Source organism: Danio rerio, chromosome 10 (assembly GCF_052040795.2).
Source record: "Danio rerio strain M-AB ecotype USA chromosome 10, GRCz13ab, whole genome shotgun sequence".
Lineage (NCBI taxonomy): Eukaryota > Metazoa > Chordata > Actinopteri > Cypriniformes > Danionidae > Danio > Danio rerio.
In genome coordinates this window covers 46,569,229-46,594,689 of record NC_141030.1, presented here as the reverse complement: position 1 = coordinate 46,594,689, position 25,461 = coordinate 46,569,229, and the positions used below count along the sequence as shown (strand labels likewise).

General features: G+C 38.5%; 2 protein-coding genes and 1 long non-coding RNA gene across 15 annotated transcripts in view; 1 reads left to right on the top strand and 2 right to left on the bottom strand.

Annotated features, from left to right (window-relative positions):
- The first annotated feature begins 1,014 nt into the window (after positions 1-1,014).
- stc1l (stanniocalcin 1, like) lies at positions 1,015-7,958 on the top strand. Its single transcript, NM_200539.1, has 4 exons — positions 1,015-1,164; positions 4,310-4,452; positions 4,824-5,035; positions 7,156-7,958. Exons 1-4 carry the CDS (start codon positions 1,053-1,055, stop codon positions 7,436-7,438), a joined length of 750 nt encoding a protein of 249 aa, NP_956833.1. The 5' UTR covers positions 1,015-1,052; the 3' UTR covers positions 7,439-7,958.
- Positions 4,905-16,008, bottom strand: LOC141376476 (uncharacterized). Of its 2 annotated transcripts, XR_015501572.1 has the most exons (4): positions 15,835-16,008; positions 15,641-15,720; positions 7,400-7,443; positions 4,905-5,043 (listed from the first exon to the last, which is right to left on the bottom strand). It is a non-coding gene; the product is annotated as an uncharacterized LOC141376476 (long non-coding RNA). The 2 variants fall into 2 exon arrangements; XR_015501573.1 differs by lacking the exons at positions 4,905-5,043; positions 7,400-7,443 and adding an exon at positions 10,638-12,314.
- A 5,301-nt stretch (positions 16,009-21,309) lies between these two features.
- The window catches only part of fgfr1b (fibroblast growth factor receptor 1b), a 75,529-nt gene continuing 71,377 nt past the window's right edge, over positions 21,310-25,461 (bottom strand). For 4 of the 12 annotated variants that reach the window (XR_015500511.1, XR_015500505.1, XR_015500507.1 and 1 more), the window contains exons 17-18: positions 22,813-24,567; positions 21,310-22,437 (exon numbers count right to left, since the gene is read on the bottom strand). Coding sequence is in view for 5 of the 12 variants with exons in the window: in XM_087269665.1 (XP_087125791.1) it covers positions 24,394-24,567 (174 nt within the window). In the remaining 7 variants the exon portion in view is untranslated. Of the gene's footprint in view, positions 24,568-25,461 lie in introns of all 12 variants that reach the window. The other 8 variants (XM_087269665.1, XM_087269662.1, XM_087269663.1 and 5 more) reach the window with 3 other exon arrangements.

The following is a 25,461-nucleotide window of genomic DNA, read 5'->3' as shown; positions in this document are numbered from 1 at the left end:
ACGGTTTGTGTTTGGTTATGTCTGACTTATATTCAGGTTATGTTCAGTTTACATTCAGGTTATTTTCAGTTTATGTTTAGGCTATTTGCATAATGTTCAGCTATGTTTAGGTTATGTTCAGTTCATGCTGAGGTAATGTTCAGAATTATTCAGGTTATGTTCGGTTTATGTTCACATTACATTCGGTTATGTTCAAGTTATTATCAGGCTATGTTTGGTTAATGTTCAGGATTATCCAGTTTAAGTTCAAGTTATGTTCAGTTTACGTTCAAGTAACTTTTATTCACGCTTTTGTAATGTATGCCTTTCTGTGAAAATAGCTTCAATCTAACTAGCAACTTTTAGGAAGTAACTTATAGTGGAGCTAGATACTTTTTTTAGAATTGTAGTTGGCTGCTATTTATACTTATAAGTAGCTACAGTAAATTTTCAGCTTCCCCAACACTGCAAGCTACATTAGTCTGTTTTAATAATGACAAAAAACACTCGTACCTTTAGCACATTTATCTGTGCCAGGTGTTGGTTAAAACTACATCCAAGAACATGACATACGACAGATATGCATTAACTAAATATCTTTGACGTGAAATCCAAACCAAACATACTGATTGGTTTTCCACAAAGGAGCCATTGAGATTCACCTGCTTGAAAGGAATATCCTTTATCTTTCTTGTTATTTGATAATGTAATCCACACATAATTCAAGGTCATTATTAGAAACATTGTTATGGTAGTTGGTGATTAATGGTTTTAAATGGACAGTTTTTTTTAATAAGTATCTACTGTAAAAGTTTGAATTGCAGCAATCACAGAAATGCCCAACTGGAGATAAAATCATAGCAGGTGGTTCTGCATTATTATCAACCCATGAATATTTATGAAGAGATGGAAAGTTTGAGCTTTCGTTTCCTTCGTTCTGATTGGTCAAGGCGGTGATTTATGAGCTGTCGAGTTCAGCTGAAGATCAGTATAAAGCTCAGCCCATCTTCAAGCTGCAGCACAAACCCTCAGAATCAGCAAACATCTCCTGCTTTGGTTGTAAAGTTGCAGACATGCTCCTGAAAAGCGGATTTCTTTTGCTGGTGGTTTTGGCTGCTTGTGCATTTTGCACAACTCAGGAATCCACACAACCGAGACGAGCACGGTTCTCATCCAACACCCCTTGTAAGTATTATTTTCTTTATAGAATCGTCCATTTGCTTTGGTTTTTACAATATAGATGGGCAAAAAAGGGCAGCACGGTGGCTCAGTGGTAAGCACTGTGGCCTCACAGCAAGAAGGTCTCTAGTTTGAGTGCCAGCTGGACCAGTTGGCATTTTTGTGTGGAGTTTGCATGTTCTCCCCGTGTTGGCGTGGGTTTCCTCCGGGTGCTCCGGTTTGCCGCACAGTCCACACACATGCGCTATAGGAGAATTGAATAAACTAAATTGACCGCAGTGTATGAGTAAACTGGAGTGTATGGGTGTTTCCCAGTACTGGGTTGCAGCTGGAAGGGCGTCCGCTGCTTAAAACATATGCCAGAATAGTTGACGGCTTATTCCGCAGTGACGACCTCTGAAATAGAAAGTATGCTGAAGGAAAATGAATGAATGAATTTCAATTTGGTTTTAATATTTTGCAATAATTTATTTGTTTTACATAATAATAATTTGATTTAATTTAATACTTTAAATATTTTGTGTATGCTAAGAGGGAGGTTTGGATTCATAATCGAGCTGTCTTGTAATTTTTGGCCCAAACAAATCGGTCTCAAAATATAATAAACCATAAATATGGCTCATGTTTTGTTGAATGTGTTACGCAAAACTGTCCTTATAATTTGCTAGCATGTAGGCCTGTCCCAATAATCAATATGTCGACTGAGCAAACAGCAAAAGTCATTTTTTGAGACTAACCGATAAAGTCTTTTTAGATATAAATGTGTGCCTTTTGAAAAGATCCTGCCTCAGCGACAGCTTTTTATTTGAGTGTTGGTTCAAATGTAGACTCTTTGATCTTTCACCATTGTGTAAGATATTAAATATTAGATAACCTTAAATCAGTGGTTCTCAAACTATGGTACATGTGCCACTAGTGGTTTACTTCTAGTGGTACACGGAGTAATGAAAGAAAAAATGAATACTATTATTATCATCTGATGTGTACGATAACCCCGATGTGATCAACATTGGCTGTTCTCTAAAGACTACGATCAAAGTGCTGTGCTTAGAATGTTTACTTTAGTGCATCGCATCATCGGCTGCTGAAAGGGGGGAGCAGGGGCACTTCAGATCATTTTAGTAGGGCACTTTCTATCCAAGACTAAAAAGGGCATGTGCACTGCACAGGTTGAGCCCTATGTGTGCACGTGCCTCTCCGTGGTGCTTGTAGAGCAGATACGTGCTAAAGCAGTGGTCCCCAACCCTGACACAGAGCGGCACCGGTCTATAGATCGGTTTGGTACCAGGCCGCACAAAAAATCCTAAATTATTACCATTTTATTTATTATCTGAGTCTGAACGATAATAAGTTTTGAAAAAATGTTATTTCGAAAAATTACCGCATTCGTTAATCTCAGTCACTTGGGTCCCAAAATTTAACCCACAGGCTAGCAAAATGAGTAAGAACTGCAGCACGATGCGCCTGCGTATTCCAGGCGTGCCCAGTTGAAAACATTTTAACTTTTCAGAATGCCGCACCACGAGTCATGGGACCGACTGATCAGCTTCATATTTTGTATGGAATATAATTTCGTGAGATTAGTTATCTCAGACAAACACAGAACACCCAAACACTGCAGTGCTTTTTAATTTTCTCCATAAATAAAACTTACCATCATCTAAGAAAAACTGGTTAACTACCAATCTACAAACAAAGTTAATGTTTAGATTTTAAAAGGTTTTACAAATATGTCATATGTACATGCAACATATATTTAAAAATTTGTCAAAAATGGTATAAATATGAAAATGACTCTGCTTCGTTTCCGATCTGTGCAGTGCTGCCCAGGTAAAAAAAAAAAGTGCACTAAAATACACTTAAAGTATACTTAGTACACTTTTCAGTACTGTACTAAAAGTGCTCTATTTTCGCACACTAATTTTGTACTTAATGTACTAAAAGATAGTATTAGGTATATGTTAAGATACACTTAATACCATCTAAGTGCACTCAACTGTGCTTTTTTGAGACACCCTGAAATTGAACTAAAATGTGCTTTTAACAAACTATATCTGTATTTTAAAATATATGTTTAGTTACAACTAGAAATACACTTGAACCCTACTTTTAAACATTTAAATATATTTATGACTAATTTAACGTGTAATAGTAATATATTAAAAGAATATATAAACTGTAAAAAAAAAAAGTGTGCTAAATACTGTATTAAAAGGGCTCTATTTCCCCAAACTAATTTTGTATTAATGTACTAAAAATTAGTATTAAGTACATTTTAAGATAAACTTAAGTACATCTAAGTGTACTCAACTGTGCTATTATGAGACACCATGAAGCTGATCTAAAATGTGCTTTTAACAAACTAAACATTTATTTAAACAATATATTTTGAAGGGATTCTGTGTGTACAAAGAAAATAGCATCTGTGCTTCATCAAAACACTTTAATATTTTTGTGCAATAAACCACAAGTCCAAAAATACCTTATGGGAGGGAACAACAACTTAGCAAAAACTGAGAACACAAAATGTAAATAAGATGCAACATGTATGAAAAGTAAAGACACAAAACAGTAACTTTTCATTAAGTGTACTTAAGTACAACTTTTGGGAAAATGTACCTCTACTACAATACATTACTAATAGATTATTTATATGTTAACTTATTTTAAACTTAGGATTAGTTAATGTTTAAAGCTTTTAAAGCACACTTTTGAAAAACACACTAATAAAAGTCTATGTTTTTTTCTGTAGTGTACTTTGTACTTTAGTACACTAAAATTTGATTTAAGTATTACTGGTATTTAGAATACTTTTGTCAAGTGTACTAAAGTCCTACTGAAGTATAAACATACTTTTAATTAGTATATTAATAGTGTAAAACCATCAAACTTTTATTTAACACAAAAAATAACAATGTACTAAAAATGTATTTGCGGGTATTTAAGTGTATTTTAATTGCATTTAATTATATATTTTTTTCACCTGGGGTAGCTGCTTAATTTAGCCAACTACGCTACTTTTTTTTTCAATACAGGTCATTATGGTGGTACTTGAACAATTTTTTTTTAGGTGGTACTTAAAAAGTGGTTTGAAAACCACTGCCTTAAATTGAACATCAAATAAAGCACCTCTGTCTTGTCCTCCATGCAGCTGATGTTGCCCGCTGTCTGAATGGCGCTCTGCAAGTGGGTTGTGCGACCTTCGCATGTCTGGAAAACTCCACCTGCGACACCGACGGCATGCACGAGATCTGCAACGTCTTCCTCCACACAGCTGCTGTTTTTAACACAGAGGTATTCATTTGGGATCGGTAGAGCTACCCATGGATACATTTGCTCTTCGGTGATGATTTTAAACCACACTGAACTGAGCTAAACTGAACTGGACTTAAACACTAAAAACTGAACTACCCTGATCCAGTTACTATGACCATTTATGTGAAGCTGCTTTGACACAATCTACATTGTAAAAGCGCTATACAAATAAAGCTGAATTGAATTTAATTGAATAGAAGGCTACTTGTTTTTGTAAACGTATCGGTGTAATAATATTTCCAATATTATTATTAACACAAATAGCTTTACTGTAGTGTTTACCCGCTAATGGAGTGGAAGTTTGGCCAATGTAGAAAGAAAAGTGTAATCATTGCTTTTTTCTCCCGCAGGGTAAAACATTTGTGAAAGAGAGCATCAAGTGCATGGCCAACGGCATCACCTCCAAAGTGTTCCAGACCATTAAGCGCTGCTCCACCTTCCAGAAGATGATCGCTGAAGTGCAGGAGGAGTGTTATAAGAAGCTGGACCTCTGTGAAGTGGCCCGATCAAACCCTGAGGCCATTGGAGACGTGGTGCAGGTGCCCAACACTTTCCCCAACAGGTGAGCATCTTAAAGAGACAGTACATTATAGAATTAAAACTCGCTCAAAACACTTGATATAAACCGTCTGCAGAAACACTTTGATTGACATTCTCTCTTCGTACGTGTCATCAGACGGGGAAAGCCCCGCCCACTACACTGAAATACACTGTTGCATGCAGAACTGTTGCAAACAATTTATTTGTGTTGAATTTAAACAAATTAAATTTAATAATAATGTTCAACTTGTTTGTTTAAATTCAACAAAAATAAATTATTTACAACCAATTAACGTAAAAAATGAGTAAATCCAAGGAATGATCTTTGAATAATTTTTTTTCAGTGTAGTGACCATCTATGCCTGATTAGCATAGGATGTCAGTCTTGTTTTTCAACCTGCCACTATGCTGACACACAGGCTCCGCCCTCCTCTAAAAAAAAAGCACAATCTCATTTGAATTTAAAGTGACAGTCACCAAAACAACACAATTAGGATAAAAGCCTAAAAGAGTTAGAAAACATCGTCTGTGTGGTATTTGAGCTGAAACCTCTCTCTCTCACACACACACACACACACACACACAGACACTCTAGAGGCAGACTTATTTTGTGTATTGTAAAAAGGGGCATAATAGGTCCTCTTTAAAGCTATTGCTTTTAAAAAATGTTGAATAAATGCTTTCAGTGAAACAGCACTTGGGAAATATTTAAAATAAATAAATGAAATAAGGACTAAAAATAATAATAATAATTGCATTAAACTGCACCACACTTTCGACTGAAATTTCCAGCAAACAACTATATTTTATGTAAAGTTCCCATAAAATTATGAAGATTTTTTGAATGTTCTCAGATTCTTCATAATGTCCAGTTTCACAAATAAATTTAAATATAAAGAAATATTTCAAATTTCAAATGAAATAAAACAAATTCCAGAAAATTGAAAATTAGTCAAAATAAATGTTTGTTACTACTGAAAACCAGGGTATTCAATCAATTATTTGAAAAAAATTTATCGAATATATATATACATTTTTGTTATATAATGGAAAAAAGCGCCAATTAACTTTATTTTTAATTAGAAATAAATGTCATCAGTAGTTCACAGAATATAACAAAAATTACATTCTAACCCAAACCTAATGTATACAGCACATCCATCTTTTCAATTTTCCCCCAATATATACAGTGCGGGAAATGAGTATAGAACACGTCAACATTTTTCTCAGAAAACATATTTCTGAAGGTGCTGCTGACTTGAAATTTTCCCCGGATGTCGGTAACAACCAAAGAAATCCATATATGCCAAGAAAACAAATATAATTAACTTACAAATTGAGTTAGAAAATGAAATGACGCAGAGAAAAAGTATTAAACACACGAGGAAAGGGGGGTGTAGTTGGGCAGTGAAAGCCCAGACAGCAGCTGAAATCTCTCAGTAGGTCTTCAGCAAGCCTCTGCTCTACCTCAGTGTAAATGAATATCAGCTGCTTCAGTCCAACATCTACATTAGCAGGAGGATGAAGATGAAACCAGGGTGGACATTTCAGCAAGACAATGATCCAAAACACAGCCAAAGAGACTCCTAAATGCTTTCAGTGAAAGAAAATCAAGCTGTAGAATGGCCCAGCCAATCACCTGATCTGAATCCAATAGAGAATACAGAATAAAGCTCAGATTTGATAGACGAGACCCACGGAAGCATTAAGATTATGACACTCCGTTGACGTCTGTGAGAAACTCACACCTGAGCAATGCATGTGACTTTATTCTCCGCATGAAAGACGTCTTAAATTTTAAATAAAATAATCATTTTGTCTTCTCTGTGCGTTAATGCGATAAAATAAATATACACCTTTTGCAAAAAAAGCCAAATGTGTAACTGTAATTTATGACAGAACAGTACAGTTCAGACCATGGGTGTGCAAACTCGGTCCTAGAGGGCCGGTGTCCTGCATAGTTTAACTGCAACTTCCTTCTACACACCTCCCTGGAAGTTTCTTGTATACTCAGAAAGAGTCTGATTAGCTGGTTCAGGTGTGTTGAATTGGGGTTGGAACTAAAATATGCAGGACACCGGCCCTCCAGGACTGAGTTTGGACACCCCTGGTTTAGACAATGATTGTGTTTTTTTGTGTTAGGTATTACAGCACACTTCTGCAGAGTTTAATGGAGTGCGAGGAGGACACAGTGGAGGTGGTTCGAGCTGGTCTGGTGTCCAGACTGGGACCGGATATGGCCACACTCTTCCAGCTGCTTCAAAACAAACCCTGCTCATCCGAACCCGCAGCCGCCGAGCCTTCTGGGACTGAGAGTCAAACCGGCTTCCGCTGGCCCCCAATGTTCAAGATCCAGCCAAACATGTACAACAGAGACCAGACTCACCTGTTCGCCAGAAAACGCTCCATCGTGGGAAGTCCTTAAGAGTCCTAAGAGAAGATTCAATGACAAGTGCATTAAAACAGTAGTGTTTTAACAGTAATCTTTGCTTAGTATCACAAAATCCAAGTACTAATTGCATTGCATTGAATATTCATGCCATTAAACTGTTTTAGATTGTTCATATTTATTGCATTATGTTTTGGTTTATTTGGACCTTCATGCAAGTGTGCAGGATATCGAGAAATGCTGGAAAACAAAAGAAGAAACCAACTTGAAGCGGCAGGGCAGGAGTATTTATTAGTGTACACTGAATATAATTTATTTTTTCCTACCAAATGTAATTTATATAGTTTACTGTTGTTTCTTGTGGTCTGAGTTTGAAAGTAAAGAATGAACGAGAGAGAAAGATAAGAGTGAGAGAAGAATAATGCAGTTTTCTGGATGTGGTTGAGATGTTTTCTGTGCTGGTCATGGGAAATATTATACATTAAGAAGGGCTAACTTTGTTCATGTTGGTTGTATAGTTGGATGTGCTTGGATAGAAATAAAGTTTTAAAGCTGCCTTGTGTTGTATTACTGATTTATTGAATTAATGCGTCTATGATCTGATCAATGGCATCCATACAAAAACAGAATAGGATCTAAATTAAGACTTTAAACTACAAAAACTGTCACAATAGGATCCAAATCAACACTTTAGACTGCAAAAACTGTCAGAATATGATCCAAATTAACACTTTAGACTAAAAAAACTGTCAGAATATGATCCAAATCAACCCTTTAGACTAAAAAACTGTCAGAATATGATCCAAATGAAGACTTTAGACTAAAAAAACTGTCAGAATATGATCCAAATGAACACTTTAGACTGCAAAAACCGTCAGAATAGGATCCAAATCAACCCTTTAGACTAAAAAAAACTGTCAGAATAGGATCCAAATCAACCCTTTAGACTAAAAAAACTGTCAGAATATGATCCAAATCAACCCTTTAGACTAAAAAAACTGTCAGAATATGATCCAAATCAACACTTTAGACTGCAAAAACTGTCAGAATAGGATCCAAATGAACACTTTAGACTAAAAGAAATGTCAGAATAGGATCCAAATAAACACTTTAGACTACAAAAACTGTCAGAATAGGAACCAAATGAATTACTTTATGAACACTATAAACTAGAAATACAAAACTGCTAAAATGGGATCCGCATGAACACTTTAGACTACAAAAACTGTCAGAATAGAATCCAAATGAACACTTTAGACTACTAACCTGCTAAATTGGGATCCAAAACAACATTTTAAACTACAAAAACTTTTGTAATACAATCAAAACAAACACTTTAGACTTCTAAAACTCTCAGAATAGGATTTAAGTGAAGACTTTAGACTGCAAAAACTGTCATAATAGGATCCAAATGAACACTTTAGACTGCAAAAACTGTCAGAATAGGATCCAAATCAACACTTTAGACTGCAAAAAATGTCAGAATAGGATCCAAATCAACACTTTAGACTGCAAAAACTGTCAGAATAGGATCCAAATCAACACTTTAGACTGCAAAAACTGTCAGAATAGGATCCAAATCAACCCTTTAGACTGCAAAAACTGTCAGAATAGGATCCAAATCAACCCTTTAGACTAAAAGAAACGTCAGAATAGGATCCAAATGAACACTTTTGACTACTAACCTGCTAAATTGGGATCCAAAACAACATTTTAAACTACAAAAACTTTTGTAATACAATCAAAACAAACACTTTAGACTTCTAAAACTCTCAGAATAGGATTTAAGTGAAGACTTTAGACTGCAAAAACTGTCATAATAGGATCCAAATGAACACTTTAGACTGCAAAAACTGTCAGAATAGGATCCAAATCAACACTTTAGACTGCAAAAAATGTCAGAATAGGATCCAAATCAACACTTTAGACTGCAAAAACTGTCAGAATAGGATCCAAATCAACACTTTAGACTGCAAAAACTGTCAGAATAGGATCCAAATCAACCCTTTAGACTAAAAGAAACGTCAGAATAGGATCCAAATGAACACTTTTGACTACTAACCTGCTAAATTGGGATCCAAAACAACATTTTAAACTACAAAAACTTTTGTAATACAATCAAAACAAACACTTTAGACTTCTAAAACTCTCAGAATAGGATTTAAGTGAAGACTTTAGACTGCAAAAACTGTCATAATAGGATCCAAATGAACACTTTAGACTGCAAAAACTGTCAGAATAGGATCCAAATCAACACTTTAGACTGCAAAAAATGTCAGAATAGGATCCAAATCAACACTTTAGACTGCAAAAACTGTCAGAATAGGATCCAAATCAACACTTTAGACTGCAAAAACGGTCAGAATAGGATCCAAATCAACCCTTTAGACTAAAAGAAACGTCAGAATAGGATCCAAATGAACACTTTTGACTACTAACCTGCTAAATTGGGATCCAAAACAACATTTTAAACTACAAAAACTTTTGGAATACAATCAAAACAAACACTTTAGACTTCTAAAACTTTCAGAATAGGATTTAAGTGAAGACTTTAGAGGGGCGACGCAGTGGCGCAGTAGGTAGTGCTGTCGCCTCACAGCAAGAAGGTCGCAGGTTCGAGCCTCGGTTGGATCAGTTGGCATTTCTGTGTAGAGTTTGCATGTTCTCCCTGCGTTCGCGTGGGTTTTCCCCGGGTGCTCTGGTTTCCCCCACAGTCCAAAGAGGTACAGGTCAATATAGGCTAAATTGTCCGTAGTGTATGAGTGTGAATGAGCATGTATGGATGTTTCCCATTTGCGGCTGGAAGGGCATCTGCTGCGTAAAAAACATGTGCTGGATAAGTTTGCCGTTTATTCCACTGTGACAAACCCCGGATCAATAAAGGGACTAAGCCAAAAAGAAAATGAATGAATGACTGAATGAACACTTTAGACTACTAAAACTGTCAGAATAGGATCTAAATGAACACTTTAAACTACAAAAAGTGATAGAATAAAACATAAATTAACATTTTAAACTAAAAAATACAAAACTGCTAAATTAGGATCCACTCGAACACTTCAAACTACATAAACTGTCAGAATAGTATCTAGAACCTAAATGAACACTTTGACTGTGATGTTTGATTTACTCACCAGGTGGCGCTGCTTTCAAACATATTACAAACAAGTCTTGTTGAATAACTATCAAGATGTTGCCTGGTCATATTATGCGGTCAAACAGGACAGTCTGTGGATAGTAAAATTAGGCTACCTTTTAATTTATTTAAAAATAAGTTACACAAGAGTGTTCAAAGAAGAATGAATTTGTCCACAGAAACATGAATCCAAATGGCCAAAAAAAAAAAAAAAACACACATTTAGGCTCTTCTGCAGAGTTTAATGGAATGTGAGGAGGACAGGGTGGAGGTGGTTTGAGCTGGTCTGGTGTCCAGACTGGGACCGGACATGGCCACACTCTTCCAGCTGCCCATCTGAACCCGCAGACTTTTTAAGCCAAAACTGTGATCATCTAACCATTCTGACTTCTAGATCAAATATTAATTTTTAAACTCATAATTATGATGATATACTAACACTTTTGTAACTGTGCATATTTGATAATATCCTTTGATAATAAGAAGTGGAAAAAGAAAACACAATTAAGTCCTATTTAACATCTGCATTCAAACCAACACTCAAAGAAGTATTGATGCTGCTTGACGAAACTACCCATTTAAAAATAAACCCAACCAACACAATGTTTTTTAGGGACAACTTAAACGTTTTATGTTCAGTTCACAAATGTTACTACACTGAAAAAATGTATGCTGGGTTCCACACAATTCTTTTATGTTATCCCAAAACAAATCGAGTTAATCATTTTTTCCAAACTGAAGTGGACTGAACATAAAACAATTAAGATGTCTTCCTCAAAAAACCTTAATAATTGTGTTATTTCAACAGATTTTTTAAACTTCCAGTTGGATATATACACTCTGCGGCCACTTTATTAGGTACACCTTCCTAGTACCGGGTTGGACCCCTTTTTTGCCTTCAGAACTGCCTTAATCCTTCATGGCATAGATTCAACAAGCTACTGGAAATATTCCTCAGAGATTTTGCTCCATATTGACATGATAGCATCACACAGTTGCTGCAGATTTGTCGGCTGCACATCCATGATGTGAATCTCCTGTTCCACCACATCCCAAAGGTGCTATATTGGATTGAGCTCTGTTGACTGTGGAGGCCATCTGAGTACAGTGAACTCATTGTCATGTTCAAGAAACCAGTCTGAGAGGACGCTTTATGACATGGTGTGTTATCCTGCTGGAAGTAGAAATCAGAAGATGGAGACACTGTGGTCATAAAGGGATGGACATGGTCAGCAACAATACTCAGGTAGGCTGTGGCATTGACACGATGTTCAATTGGTACTAATGGGCACAAAGCGTGCCAAGAAAATATCCACAACACCATTACACCACCACCAGCAACGTGAACCATTGATACAAGGCAGGATGGATCCATGCTTTCATGTTGTTTACAGCAAATTCTGACCTTACGATCTGAATGTGGCAGCAGAAACCGAGACTCAGGAAACGTTTCTCCAATCTTCTATTGTCCAGTTTTGGTGAGTCTGTGTGAATTGTAGCCTCAGTTTCCTGTTCTTAGCTGACAGGAGCGGCACCCGGTGTGGTCTTCTGCTGCTGTAGCCCATCCGCCTCAAGGTTGGACGTGTTGTGTGTTCAGAGATGCTCTTCTGCAGACCTCGGTTGTAACGAGTGCTTATTTGAGTTACTGTTGCCTTTCTATCAGCTGGAACCAGTCTGGCCATTCTCCTCTGACCTCTGGCATCAACAAGGCATTTGCGCCCACAGAACTGCCGCTCACTGGATATTTCCTCTTTTTCAGACCATTCTCTGTAAACCCTATTGATGGTTGTGCGTGAAAATCCCAGTAGATCAGCAGTTTCTGAAATACTTAGACCTTCTGCTCAATTTAAATATGTAGCTCAAACAATATACTCTTTTTATTGTGTACTTAACAATTTAACCTTATCGATTTAGGTTAGGACAACATGAAGGAATTGTGTGGAACCCAGCATTGTGTATAGTAAATGACATCATTTAGCATGAGAGGAGATGTTTATAACCACACACTTTTCTAAATTAAAAACAAATCCCACTTCCAAAATTCCCAGAATCTTTAGTCCAGAACAGGAGTGGTGCGGTGCTGTTGCCTAAACCGAGAGCGAACAAATAAACATTTAATCAAACCAAGCCACGTTTCTTGATTTGCTCTTGGGTGTTTTGCGGGCAAAAGGAGCACAGGGGGGAAAACTGCTGTAAACAGACAGACGATACTGTCATTATCCTATAAAGTTACATCACAAAGGCTTTAAATATAGTCTTTCCTGCATGGATAATGATTGAGGGAAAAAGCAGAGACTGTAAAGCGACATTTGTGTGTGAGAGAGTGTGTTTATGAGACAATGGAAAAGAATAAAGCCTGTTTTTATAAAATATGAACACCCTCTCATTCTGCACTGGATTAAAAAATATTGTTGTCCTGTTTCTAGTCCAAATATCCAAAGATACTTAAATCAAGAAGTGTTTTCTGGACAAGCAAAAAATACTAAATTGTTTTCAGAAATAATGAGTCAAAATGATGATCCCTCGGTTCCAGCTCGCATCTCAGCCTGCTTGTCAGACATTTCACATTTCACAAAGATCATCATCTTCAGCTTAACCTCACGAAAACGGAAATGCTTGAAGTTTCTGCCAACCCGACTCAGCATCATAACTTTTCAATCCAGATTGATGGGGCAACCATTACTGCGTCCAAATTAGTGAAAAGCCTTGGAGTAACGATTGATTACCAACTAAACTTCTCTGACTACATCTCTAGAACTGCTCGATCTTGCAGATTCACACTCTATAACATCAGAAAGATCCGACCCTTCCTATCTGAACATGCAGCTCAACTCCTTGTTCAAGCTCTTGTTCTCTCCAGACTGGACTATTGCAACTCTCTACTAGCCGGGCTTCCAGCTAACTCTATCAAGCCTCTTCAGCTGCTCCAGAACGCAGCAGCACGAGTGGTCTTTAATGAACCTAAAAGAGCACATGTCACTCCGCTGCTCATCCGTTTGCACTGGCTGCCAGTTGCTGCTCGCATCAAATTCAAAGCTCTGATGATATAATACAGAAAGTATGTTCCGGATTCTGATATTTTCTTACAGTAGTAGTTATATACATTTGGATAAATGGTACATATTTTTAAACTATATATATAAAGTTATAGTCATTAATAAAATAAATTAAGTTATACATATTAATAAAACGTATGCAATCTGCACCCTCGAAATGAAAGTACAAAGACTGCCACCTGGTGGTGCAAAGAGAAAACTTATTGATATGAACTTTTTAGATCGCTTTAGTACAAATTGTGTATAATAGAAATGCACTTTTTAAAGCAATAATGCATTTATGCAGTCATGAACATGTTTTGATAGTTAATATGCCGGTGATTTGATGCTTCACAAAAGTTGCAGACGCCTTTACCAATATGAAAACGCTTTTGTAAACAACCAGTTATTCTTTACACTGATTAAAAAACGGCTACTATAATAAAGAAAATATTTTCTAAATGTGGAACTAAATACATTGATTTGCATTGTGTAACGTTCGCTTGCAGAACGTATTTTGGATAAGTGTGTGCGTTCGTTTGTATGTGGGTGTGTCGTTTCATGCATGTGTTACAGGTACGAACGGCATTGGAGGATCCGCATTTCGTGCTGATGACGTTGGCCGCTGACGCTGGGTTTGCGCCACCAATCGCTGGTTGGCGTAGCATTTAAAAGCCGAGCCCAAACTGCAATGGCGATCTCTCTCTCTCTCTGTCTCTTTCCTTCTCGCTCTTATTCTTTCTGTGGGTCTCTGTGAGGACAGTCTCTCTTGCGAGGGCTAGTCTGAGAGAATGTGTTTTGCTTGTTTAATGCTCTTGTCTAAAGTTTGCGATTTAATAATGCTTGTGAAATTGTCCAGTTAACTGACATGTTTGAGTGATGCCTCAGAGAGGTGTAGGAGTGAGTAAGTCGCGCGATATACATATACAACACTCAGATTGATATTTTGTATTAGTTCACTAGGTTCAGGAGAATGTGCTGTTTTCTGTATGTTTTGTTTTTAGTTAGAGCAGTTTAGTTAAGACGTTTGGTACGTTAAAGATGTTTCTTTTATGCTTTTCTTTTCATGTTTAGTGTAGTTTGGTGAAAACAGTAACTGAGTTTTGTTATATTTATTTCTTTGATTTAAGCACATTCAACTACTTCCTCTCCCCCCAGGTAATTCATTATTTAATCATTGTAAATATTTTTCTTTCACTGTATAATATATTTTCACTGGTTTTCATTGGATATATGGGCAATAAATAATTGCAGTGTTATTTGGTTTTCAGTTTATTTCTTTCTCCATCCGCTTGTCACACACATTAAACTAAAGTATGTTATGTCATTTACTCCTAGTTTAATATTAACATCTAAAAGGACGTAACAATTGAAATACATGATGAATACACTTGACACATGAAAGTGTAAAGCCTGCAGCTCACAACAAATGTGGAAGGTTATTGCGTGTCATATTTAACAAGCCGTTTACTGCTAATTTGAATGTAATTTTGCTTACATGGATAATTGAATATTAATCAGATGATGTCATTACGCTGCTGTGCTGTCAGCCAATCGTTGCATTGCTGATCATGACTTCGAGGATCAATAGATCTGTCCTTCACAACACACGCAGCGATCTCAGATCAGTTTATTCAGACATTTTAATCTGATTCGCGAACTCGTTTGAAGAACCAAATTAGCAAGAGATCAGTTATCAAGATTAAAAGATCCAGGATCTGCCAAATAATCTTAGATCATTTAAGTGAGGTACGAAGAACGCACCTCAGGACTGAGGTTGATTAACAGATTTTTGCAAACAAATAAATAAATAAAAAAATAAACATTTATCTGACGCATTTTACTGCAGTTTAATTCAGTGGATGTTTTCATCCCTAATATAACAAAAGGGTGGTAAATGTAAACAGTGCACAAGGGTTGAAAAGACTAGTAAAACCAATTAATCATTTTTCAGTGCAGAAGAAAGAAAGTCAAACAGGTTTGAAACAACTGAGCACATTTTCACTTTTGGGTGAACTATCCCTTTAAGAAAAAGCGTCTGACCTGAGCAGGTCGACATTTCCTCACCTTGTCTAACTTGAAGTCTCGGCTCGGCTCTTCTTTCTTTGTATCTGAGGCGATAAAACTCGTGTGTCAGCTCATCAGTCCTGTCGTAAACACACACAGACACTCAAATAAGCAGATGCCCCGACACCTCTGACACTGAACGCAGGAGAGTTTGGAGAAATAAACACACTGAATGACAGTGTCACAACCAGCACCTGAGGGGAAAGACGAGGCCGACAGCTCTCAAAACACTCCGTGTGTGCAGGGAATGAGGAAAACTTGGACTATCATCCCTAAATCAATCACTAAACCACACAAGCATCGTTATTATATAAACAAGAGAACCAAATGTGTTATGAGAACTTCCACAGGTAAAATGCTCGTCACGTGATTAGACATTTCGCGGGAGGCGACATATTTCCTCATCAGGGTTGCCAAGTCCACGAGTTTCCTGCGGAATTTGACTATTTACTTTACAACTTGTCACTGGTTGTTTGTTTTATTCCGCAGGATATCAGGTATACACTGTAAAAATATCTGTTGATAGTAAGCATATCTTTGATTCACAAGTGTTTTCTGTTTATTTATGGTTATGAATTGCATTATGGGATGTTGATCTCTGCTCTGTCGACTTTTGATGGTGAAAATTCAGCTCTAGAGTTTAACAAACTGACTTTTAGTCATATTTTAGTAGTTTGAAGTATTCATTCATCCATTTTTCTTGTTGGCTTAGTGCCTTTATTAATCTGTTGTCACCACAGCGGAATGAACCGCTAACTAATCCAGCAAGTTTTTACGCTTTCCAGCCGGAAACATCCACACACAAACTCACACACTATGGACAATTTAGCCTACCCAATTCCCCTGTACCGCATGTCTTTGGACTGTGGGGGAAACCAGAGCACCCGGAGGAAACCCACGCGAACACAGGGAGAACATGCAAACTCCACACAGAAACGCCAACTGAGCCAAGGCTCGAACCAGCGACCTTCTTGCTGTGGACGACAGCACTACCTACTGCGCCACTGCGTCGCCCAATCAGTTGTATATTTATTCATTTTCCGTCAGCTTAGTCCCTTTATTCTTCAGGGGTCGCCACAGTGGAATGAACCGCCAACTATTCCAGCACATATTTTACGTAGCGGATACCCTTCCAGCTGCAACCCAGTACTGGGAAATATCCATACACGCTCATTTACACACACGCACTCATACACTACGGCCAATTTAGATCATCTAATTCCCCCATAGCGCATGTGTGTTTGGACTATGGAGGAAACCGGAGCACCCGGAGGAAACCTACGAGGTGAGAACATGCAAACTCCATACAGAAATGCCAACTGACCCAGCCCGGACTCGAACCAGCAACCTTCTTGCTGTGAGGCGACAGTGCTAATTTTATCGTGGAAAAACATTTGAGTTGCTTTTATTGAGGCTTTGGTAACAACTCTAAATCTGCACTTTAAAAATGCTGGATAAAAAGTGAACTCGATCCATATCACAAGCCCAATAATCATGATCTGTCTTTACATACTCTATGCTAAGACTTTAGCCTACAGCTGGGTAACGTAACGCTTTTATGGAGCCCAAACAATCACATTTGTTTGCTCGAATGTTTATCTAAAGGACAGCAGTGTCGCTATGAGAGCCCTGGAGTGGTTTATTCAGGACTTTGGTTGACCATCTGTCAGAGGTGATAATAGCTGATGGCTAATTACACCTCATGGCTCATTAGCCGCTCATAAAGGCAGGTGTGTGTGTGTGTGTGTGTGTGTAGATCACTGTCAGCTTTTGCAGCGGTGCAGAGGAACAAACACACCGACAGATGTGATGCTGGACGCCTCCTTTTTCCAGCCATTAATACAATTATGAGCCTGTCCTGCCAAAGCAACAGGATAATGGAGAGAGAGAAAAGACAACGATGCTGAAAGGGTTCTGATAGATTGTGTACATTAACACCTTGATATACAAGGAGCGTGTGTCTCTATTGTTTTACATTGGTTTTTGCAGTTGCTTGTCTGTCTATCTATCCATCCATCCGTCCGTCCGTCCATCCACCTATCTATCTATCTATCTATCTATCTATCTATCTATCTATCTATCTATCTATCTATCTATCTATCTATCTATCTATCTATCTATCTATCTATCTATCTATCTATCTATCTATCTAGCGTTTTATCTATCTATCTATCTATCTATCTATCTATCTATCTATCTATCTATCTATCTATCTATCTATCTATCTATCTATCTATCTATCTATCTAGCGTTTTATCTATCTATCTATCTATCTATCTATCTATCTATCTATCTAGCGTTTTATCTATCTATCTATCTATCTATCTATCTATCTATCTATCTATCTATCTATCTATCTATCTATCTATCGTTTTATCTATCTATCTATCTATCTATCTATCTATCTATCTATCTATCTATCTATCTATCTATCTATCTATCTATCTATCTATCTATCTATCTATCTATCTATCTATCTATCTATCTATCTAGCGTTTTATCTATCTATCTATCTATCTATCTATCTATCTATCTATCTATCTATCTATCTATCTATCTATCTATCTATCTATCTATCTATCTATCTATCTAGCGTTTTATCTATCTATCTATCCATCCATCCATCCATCCATCCATTCATCCATCCATCTATCTATCTATCCGTCCATCCATCTATCTATCTATTTATCTATCTATTTATCTATCTGTATATCTGTCCATCCGTCCGTATGTCTATCTATCTGTCTATCTATCTCTTTGTCTGTCTTTCTGTCCGTCCGTCCATCCATCCACCTATCCATCCATCCATCCATCCATCCATCTATCTATCTACCCACCCATCCACCTATCCATCTGTCCATTCATCCATCCATCTATCTATACACCCACCCAACCAACCCAACCCATCCATTCATCCATCCATCCATCCATCCATCCATCCATCCATCCATCCATCCATCCATCCACCTATCCATCTGTCCATCCACCCAACCCATCTATCTATCTATCTATCTATCTATCTATCTATCTATCTATCTATCTATCTATCTATCTATCTATCTATCTATCTATCTATCTATCTATCTATCTATCTATCTATCTAGCCTGTCTGTGCATCCATCCTTCCACTTATCTATCTGCCTTTCTCTGTCCATCCGTCCGTCTAATTATTCATTTATCATTTTATCTGTCTGTCTGTCCATCCATCCACGTATGTATCTGCCTTTCTGTATGTCTGTCCATCCATCCATCCATCCATCCATCCATCCATCCATCCATCTCCGTCCGTCTGTCTACTTATTCATCTATCTGTCATTTTATCTGTCTGTCCATTCATCCATCCACTTATCTGCCTTTCTGTCTATCATCCATCCATCCATCCATCATCTATCTATCTATCTATCTATCTATCTATCTATCTATCTATCTATCTATCTATCTATCTATCTATCTATCTATCTATCTGCCTATCTTGTCCGTCTGTCTACTTATTCTTCTATCTATCATTTTATCTGTCTGTCTGTCCATTCATCCATCCATTTATCTATCTGCCTTTCTGTCTGTCTGTCTGTCATCCATCCATCCATCCATCCATCCATCCATCCATCCATCTACAGTATCTATCTACAGTATCTATCTACAGTGTCTATCTACAGTATCTATCTACAGTATCTATCTATCTATCTATCTATCTATCTATCTATCTATCTATCTATCTATCTATCTATCTATCTATCTATCTATCTATCTATCTATCTATCTATCTATCTATCATTCAAAATATCTTTTTGTATTCAACAGAAAAAATAAACCTCAACAGCTTTGAAACAAGTAAATGGTGTATAAATGATGACAGAATTTTCCTTTTTCATGTATGTGAATGTCCCTATAAAGAGATCGATCTATACATGTCTGTCTTGCGCATTTTCAGATGTTAGAGATGTTAGACTGCCGTACTGAATTCTGCTGGAGAACTGCTGTACATCCATCAGAGATCTAAAGACTCGCCAAAGTGCTTCAGCTGTCTTGTTTCTCCGCCGTGAGAGTTTTTCCAGCTGATATATAGCCTGACGCTGGGCTGTTTGGCTTTGGTGTTGGCGTGGTTAATCGATGAGGGGACGAGTGTTTTCTTCTCACCGTTAATCATGCGCTGCAGCTTTCAGCATTTCAGCAACATCTTACACACATCTGCCCTTCCTACAACCTCTGAAGCAGACAAACACAAGAGATGTTTTCTTCGCCTGTCATTTATTTTCTGCGTGCTTGAGCTACAAACAAGCATGCATGATTTTTTTTGTTGTATAATATATTGTCAAAGAAGTGATATTATTATAAAAGTGATAAAATGTATGTGTCATCAGAGGGGGAAAGCCCCGCCCACTAGTCGCCATCTCTCCCTTCGTTGTTTTTAAATCTGCCACTATGCTGACACACAGGCATTTGTAGCTCCGCCCTTTGCTTTCAGGAGCTCTGATGTGGAGGCTGAAGTATGAGAAGGACATTTACATTTAGTCATTTAGCAGACGCTAAAAGCGACTTACAAATGAGGACAAGGAAGCAATTTACACAACTATAAGAGCAACAATGAATAAGTGCTGTAGGCAAGTTTCAGGTATGTAAAGAAAGTGTAAGAAGCAAAACATTAGTAATTTTTTTATTTATTTATTTTGGTAGTTAGTGGAGGAGCCAAAGAGGGAATTGCAGATTAGGAAGGAAAGTGGAGACTAAATAGTTGAGGTTTTAGTCGTTTCTTGAAGACAGCGAGTGACTCAGCTGTTCTGATTCAGTTAGGGAGTTCATTCCACCAACTGGGCAGATTAAATGCGAGAGTTTGGGAAAGTGATTTCTTCCCTCTTTGGGATGGAACCACGAGGCGACGTTCATTCACAGAACACAAGTTTCTGAAGGACACATACATCTGCAGAAGTGAGAGCAGATAATGAGCAAAGCCAGAGGTCGCTTTGTAAGCAAACATCAGAGCTTTGAATTTGATGCGAGCAGCAACTGGCAGCCAGTGCAAACGGATGAGCAGCGGAGTGACATGTGCTCTTTTAGGTTCATGAAAGACCACTCGTGCTGCTGCGTTCTGAAGCATCTGAAGAGGTTTGATAGAGTTAGTTGGGAGCTCGGCTAGTAGAAAGCTGCAATAGTCCAGTCTGGAGAGAACAAGAGCTTGAACAAGGAGTTGACCTGCATGTTTAGAAAGGAATGGAGCGCTGTCCTGCTGGAGAATCTGCCCTCTCCTGTGGTTTGTAATGTAATGGGCAGCACAAATGTCTTGATACCTCAGGCTGTTGATGTTGCAGATCTCCCGCACGTCCCCATACTGATTGTAACCCCAAACCATGATTTCTCCTTCACAAAACTTGACTGATTTCTGTGAGAATCTTTACCATGTGGGGTCCAGTAGGTCTTCTGCAGTATTTGTGATGATTGGGATGCAGCTCAACGGATGGTTCATCAGAAAAATCCACCTTCTGCCACTTTTCCAATTGATCAACTAGAAGTTGTTATTATTTGTTGATCTCACAACTGGGATCCACGACAAGACTTTTGTCAGGTAGTGTACTCTATATTTCCTCATAGAAAAAAAATTTAGGTCATACATAGATATATTGATTATTGCAACAGACAACTACAAACACAAATGCAAGCTTCAGCTCATTATATTTTATATATAACTTTTTTATTTATATTCCCACAGGAAAGGCAATATCAGTCACCTTTATTGACAGCCTGAATATAAGTGCATGGCCACTGCCTCAAAATTCACATCATCAACAATCGCACAAGCATCATAACTAACTATCACTGACCCCATCGACATAAACCCTGTCATTCCAGAGTCTGTCCTACAACAAACCACAGACATGCTAAGCTTTTAAATTGGTGCTAACAGATTGTCAACCACCAAACGAACGGTAAACCGGCATACATTTATTCCAGCTGCTTAATATTAATAGTTATTAAACATTCATCCACACTAGAATTTAGCAATGCAAGACACCAAATGAACAGTAACTAAATGCATGCATTGAGTAACGTTTCATTTGTAGCTTATTTTAACAATACAGCAACTCCCACCAACGAATACACCATCGTTAATCTTTTAGTTCAGTTTTAGCCAAATTTCCACATTAAATCACAGCCAGAGTATGTCAATTTAAGTGTGAGGTGTGTCATTTGAAATCTGCCATTGGTTGAGCCAATAGATGACCCCGCCCCTTATCACACAATTGGTCAAATCCAGTGTAGGATACTATACCAAAGTTGCCGACTGTACCCAAAAGCTGAGAGGACTGGGGGAGTGGGGCGAAATTAGGAGGGTGTTAATTGAGATGGGGTATGTAATAATGAATGTAACTCTACTATGGACCGGGTTTCGGGCAGCTGTGGCGATCAGATACTATATCAAAGTTACAGATCAGGAAGTGTTACAGACTGTACCAAAAAGCCAAGAGGACTGGGAGGGGGGGAAATTACAGGGGTGTTGGTTGGAATAGGGTTTGTCTAAGTAAAACTGGGGGTGGGGTGGTGGGGGGGTAGGCAGGTGTGGACCAGTAATGCTTGAGGTGTTAGTACTGTACTATGGACTGGGTTCGGGCGGTTGCGGCAATCGGACACTATACCAAAGCTGCCGACCTGGGGGGGGTTACAGACTGTACTAAAAAGCAGAGAGGTCTGGGGTTGGGATGGGGTTAGTCTGAGCAACTCAGGTGAGAATCGGGGGGGTGGCAGGTGTGGACTGGTAATGTGTTTGTGTTGTTAGTAAGTGTACTATGTATCGGATACTATACCTAAGTTACACACCCCGGGGGTGTTACAAACTGTATTAAAAAGCTGAGAGGACTGGGAAACGTTGTTGGTTTGGTGTTGGTTGGGATGGGGTTTGTCTGAGTAACACAGCTGAAAACCGGGGGGGGGCAGGTGTGGACTGGCGATGTTTGTGGTGTTAATAACTGTACTATGGACCGGGTTTCAGGCAGCCGCAGTGATTAAGCACTATACCAAAGTTGCCTACCTGGGGGTGTTACAGACTGTACTAAAAAGCAGAGAGGTCTGGGGTTGGGATGGGGTTAGTCTGAGCTACTCAGGTGAGAATCGGGGGGGGGTGGCAGGTGTGGACTGGTAATGTGTTTGTGTTGTTAGTAAGTGTACTATGTATCGGATACTATACCTAAGTTACACACCCCGGGGGTGTTACAAACTGTATTAAAAAGCTGAGAGGACTGGCAAACGTTGTTGGTTTGGTGTTGGTTGGGATGGGGTTTGTCTGAGTAACTCAGCTGAGAACCGGGGGGGGCAGGTGTGGACTGGCGATGTTTGTGGTGTTAATAACTGTACTATGGACCGGGTTTCAGGCAGCCGCAGTGATTAAGCACTATATCAAAGTTGCCGACCTGGGGGTGTTACAGACTATATCAAAAAGCTGAGAGGACTGGGGGTTAGGTGAAATTAGGTGGGTTGTTGGTTGGGATGGGGTTTGTCTGAGTAACACAGTTGAGAACCGGGGGGCAGGTGTGGACCAGGAATGTTTGTGGTGTTAGTAAAGGAACTATGGACCGGGTTTTGGGCGGTTGTGGCGATCAGAAACTATACCGAAGTTGCCGACCTGGGAGTGTTACAGACTGTATCAAAACTTTAAGAGGGTCGGCGTCAGTGGTGTAGTGTTTAGGGCGTAGACACATGTCCACAGCGACCCAAGTTCGATTCCGCCTTGTGGTGCAATGCCGATCTTTCCTCTCTCTCTGGTCCCTATGCTTTCCTGTAAATTCTCTCTACTTTCCTATCCAATAAAGGTACCCCCCCCCCCCCCCTAAAAAAAATTAATAAAAAAAGGTTAAGAGGATTGGGGTAATTGAGGGGGAAGGGTCAGTTGTGGACCGGTAACGTTTGTTGTGGCTGTGGAGATCGGATAATATCCCAAAGTTGCAGACCCAGGAGGGTAACAGACTGTACCAAAAAGCTGAGCTTGGTGGGGGTGAAATTACAGGAGTTTTCTGGGAGAAATAAAATGGGAGGATGGAGGTGGGGTTAGTAATTGGGGGGGGGTGCTTATGATCACGCGAAGCAACGACCCCCGTCCGCTACACCACTGCTCAGAATGACTCCTATATTTAGGAAAGGAAACCATCCGTCACACACTTCACAAAAGGATGCAGTATAAGTTGGCGGATTGGAGCGCAGCAATAATCATGTGAACACGTACAGATTAGACTATTAATTAACCAGTAACTCACTGGAATGGTTATAACTTGCTATAAAAATTAATAATTCATTAGGGACCAAAGAGATTTCATTGCAAAACTATGGACATATAAAAGCAACGACAAAAACGTTGCGCGTCATGATTCCAGCTGGATCATTCCTCTCAAACAAACAAACAAACAAAAAATAAGCGAATAAACAAGCTCATACAAAAATAATAATAATTATAATAGTCATATAAAACAAAATAGCGTCTATATCATTTCATATTTGTACAATTATCCGCATTTACAAAGCCAGCATACTGTACTGTTTAACACTTGCCATTAATTCTCCAATAAAAAAAGCACGGTTTTCCTTCAGTGATGCTTCTGGGACGTCCTTCTGAAGGATCAGCAGCGTATAATCGAGATCCAGATCAGTCTTGATGTCCAGAGTGTGTTTGTCCTGCTCTTTAATGTCCCCAGGCTGAACTCTTCAGTCTCTGAGCCTGCAGTTTACAAGTCACATATACATATAGGTATTTGAGGAGATGGAGGTCCAGCTCAGCGTTTTTTGAAGGAGCGCATGGGTTGTTGTGAAGGAGGGATGCAGGGATCTTCAGGTCCGGGTTCTTGCAAGAAAACGGAGTCTTGCTCGGACGAACATGTGGAGCTGCGTTCATTCAGGATGACCTGAGAGTACATGGGCTCCAGCGGCACCGACAGCTCCAGATACTCCTGCAGGACAAACACTCACATTAATACACTAATATGATGGTATACAGTTACAGTATTGGGTAAAAAAAAGTTATATATTACTATTATTAATATATTAATATCATATTTAAGCCTATCATATGCTTGCACACACAAAAATAACACAAACGCTGCATCCCTATTCACATACTATCCATTGAAAACAGTATTCGAATGAAAAATGAGTGTGTCCCAAGCCGTAAAATGCTAAAAAGAGGAGCATGCCAAAGATTCCTGCTTGGTCTACTGTTTTCGTAGAACCGGCTGAACTCCAACTGCTAATATAGTCCACAATATATTGCGGGATGGATGGGAATTCGATTAGAACTACAGTGTGAAGAAACTACAAACATGGTGGATGTGCGAGACCACCTATCAAGTATTGGGGCTTTGGTAAAGGTGATTGTATGACTTTTAAATAACATCTAACCTACTGGATATGCCTCTGCACCCTCTGAAAACACAATTATACAATATAATAACGTAGTAATATTACGTTTGGTGCAGCCATGGCACAGCAGCAGAGTTTCTTGACTCTTACGCCAGAATGAAAGTATAGTTTCTAACAACATTGGCCAAGAAAATAGATTATTAATTTTTTTTATTACAATATAGAAGACTCTTTTTGGACTTTATGGAATGAAATGCTAATGGTCTAATCTGATTTAATTCATTATGCTAAGCTAAGCTAAAAGTGACCCCGCTAGAACAAGAAATAGGCTGAATGGACTGAAAAGCCAAGCGTTTAACACTGGGAGACTTGTAAGATGAGTCTTTTTCAAGAAAAAGTGGAGTGTTCCTTCAACTTCTGAAGACTGAAGACATACTTTTTCGATGACTTTTAGGGTGTAATACAAGTAGGCGAATTGATATGCA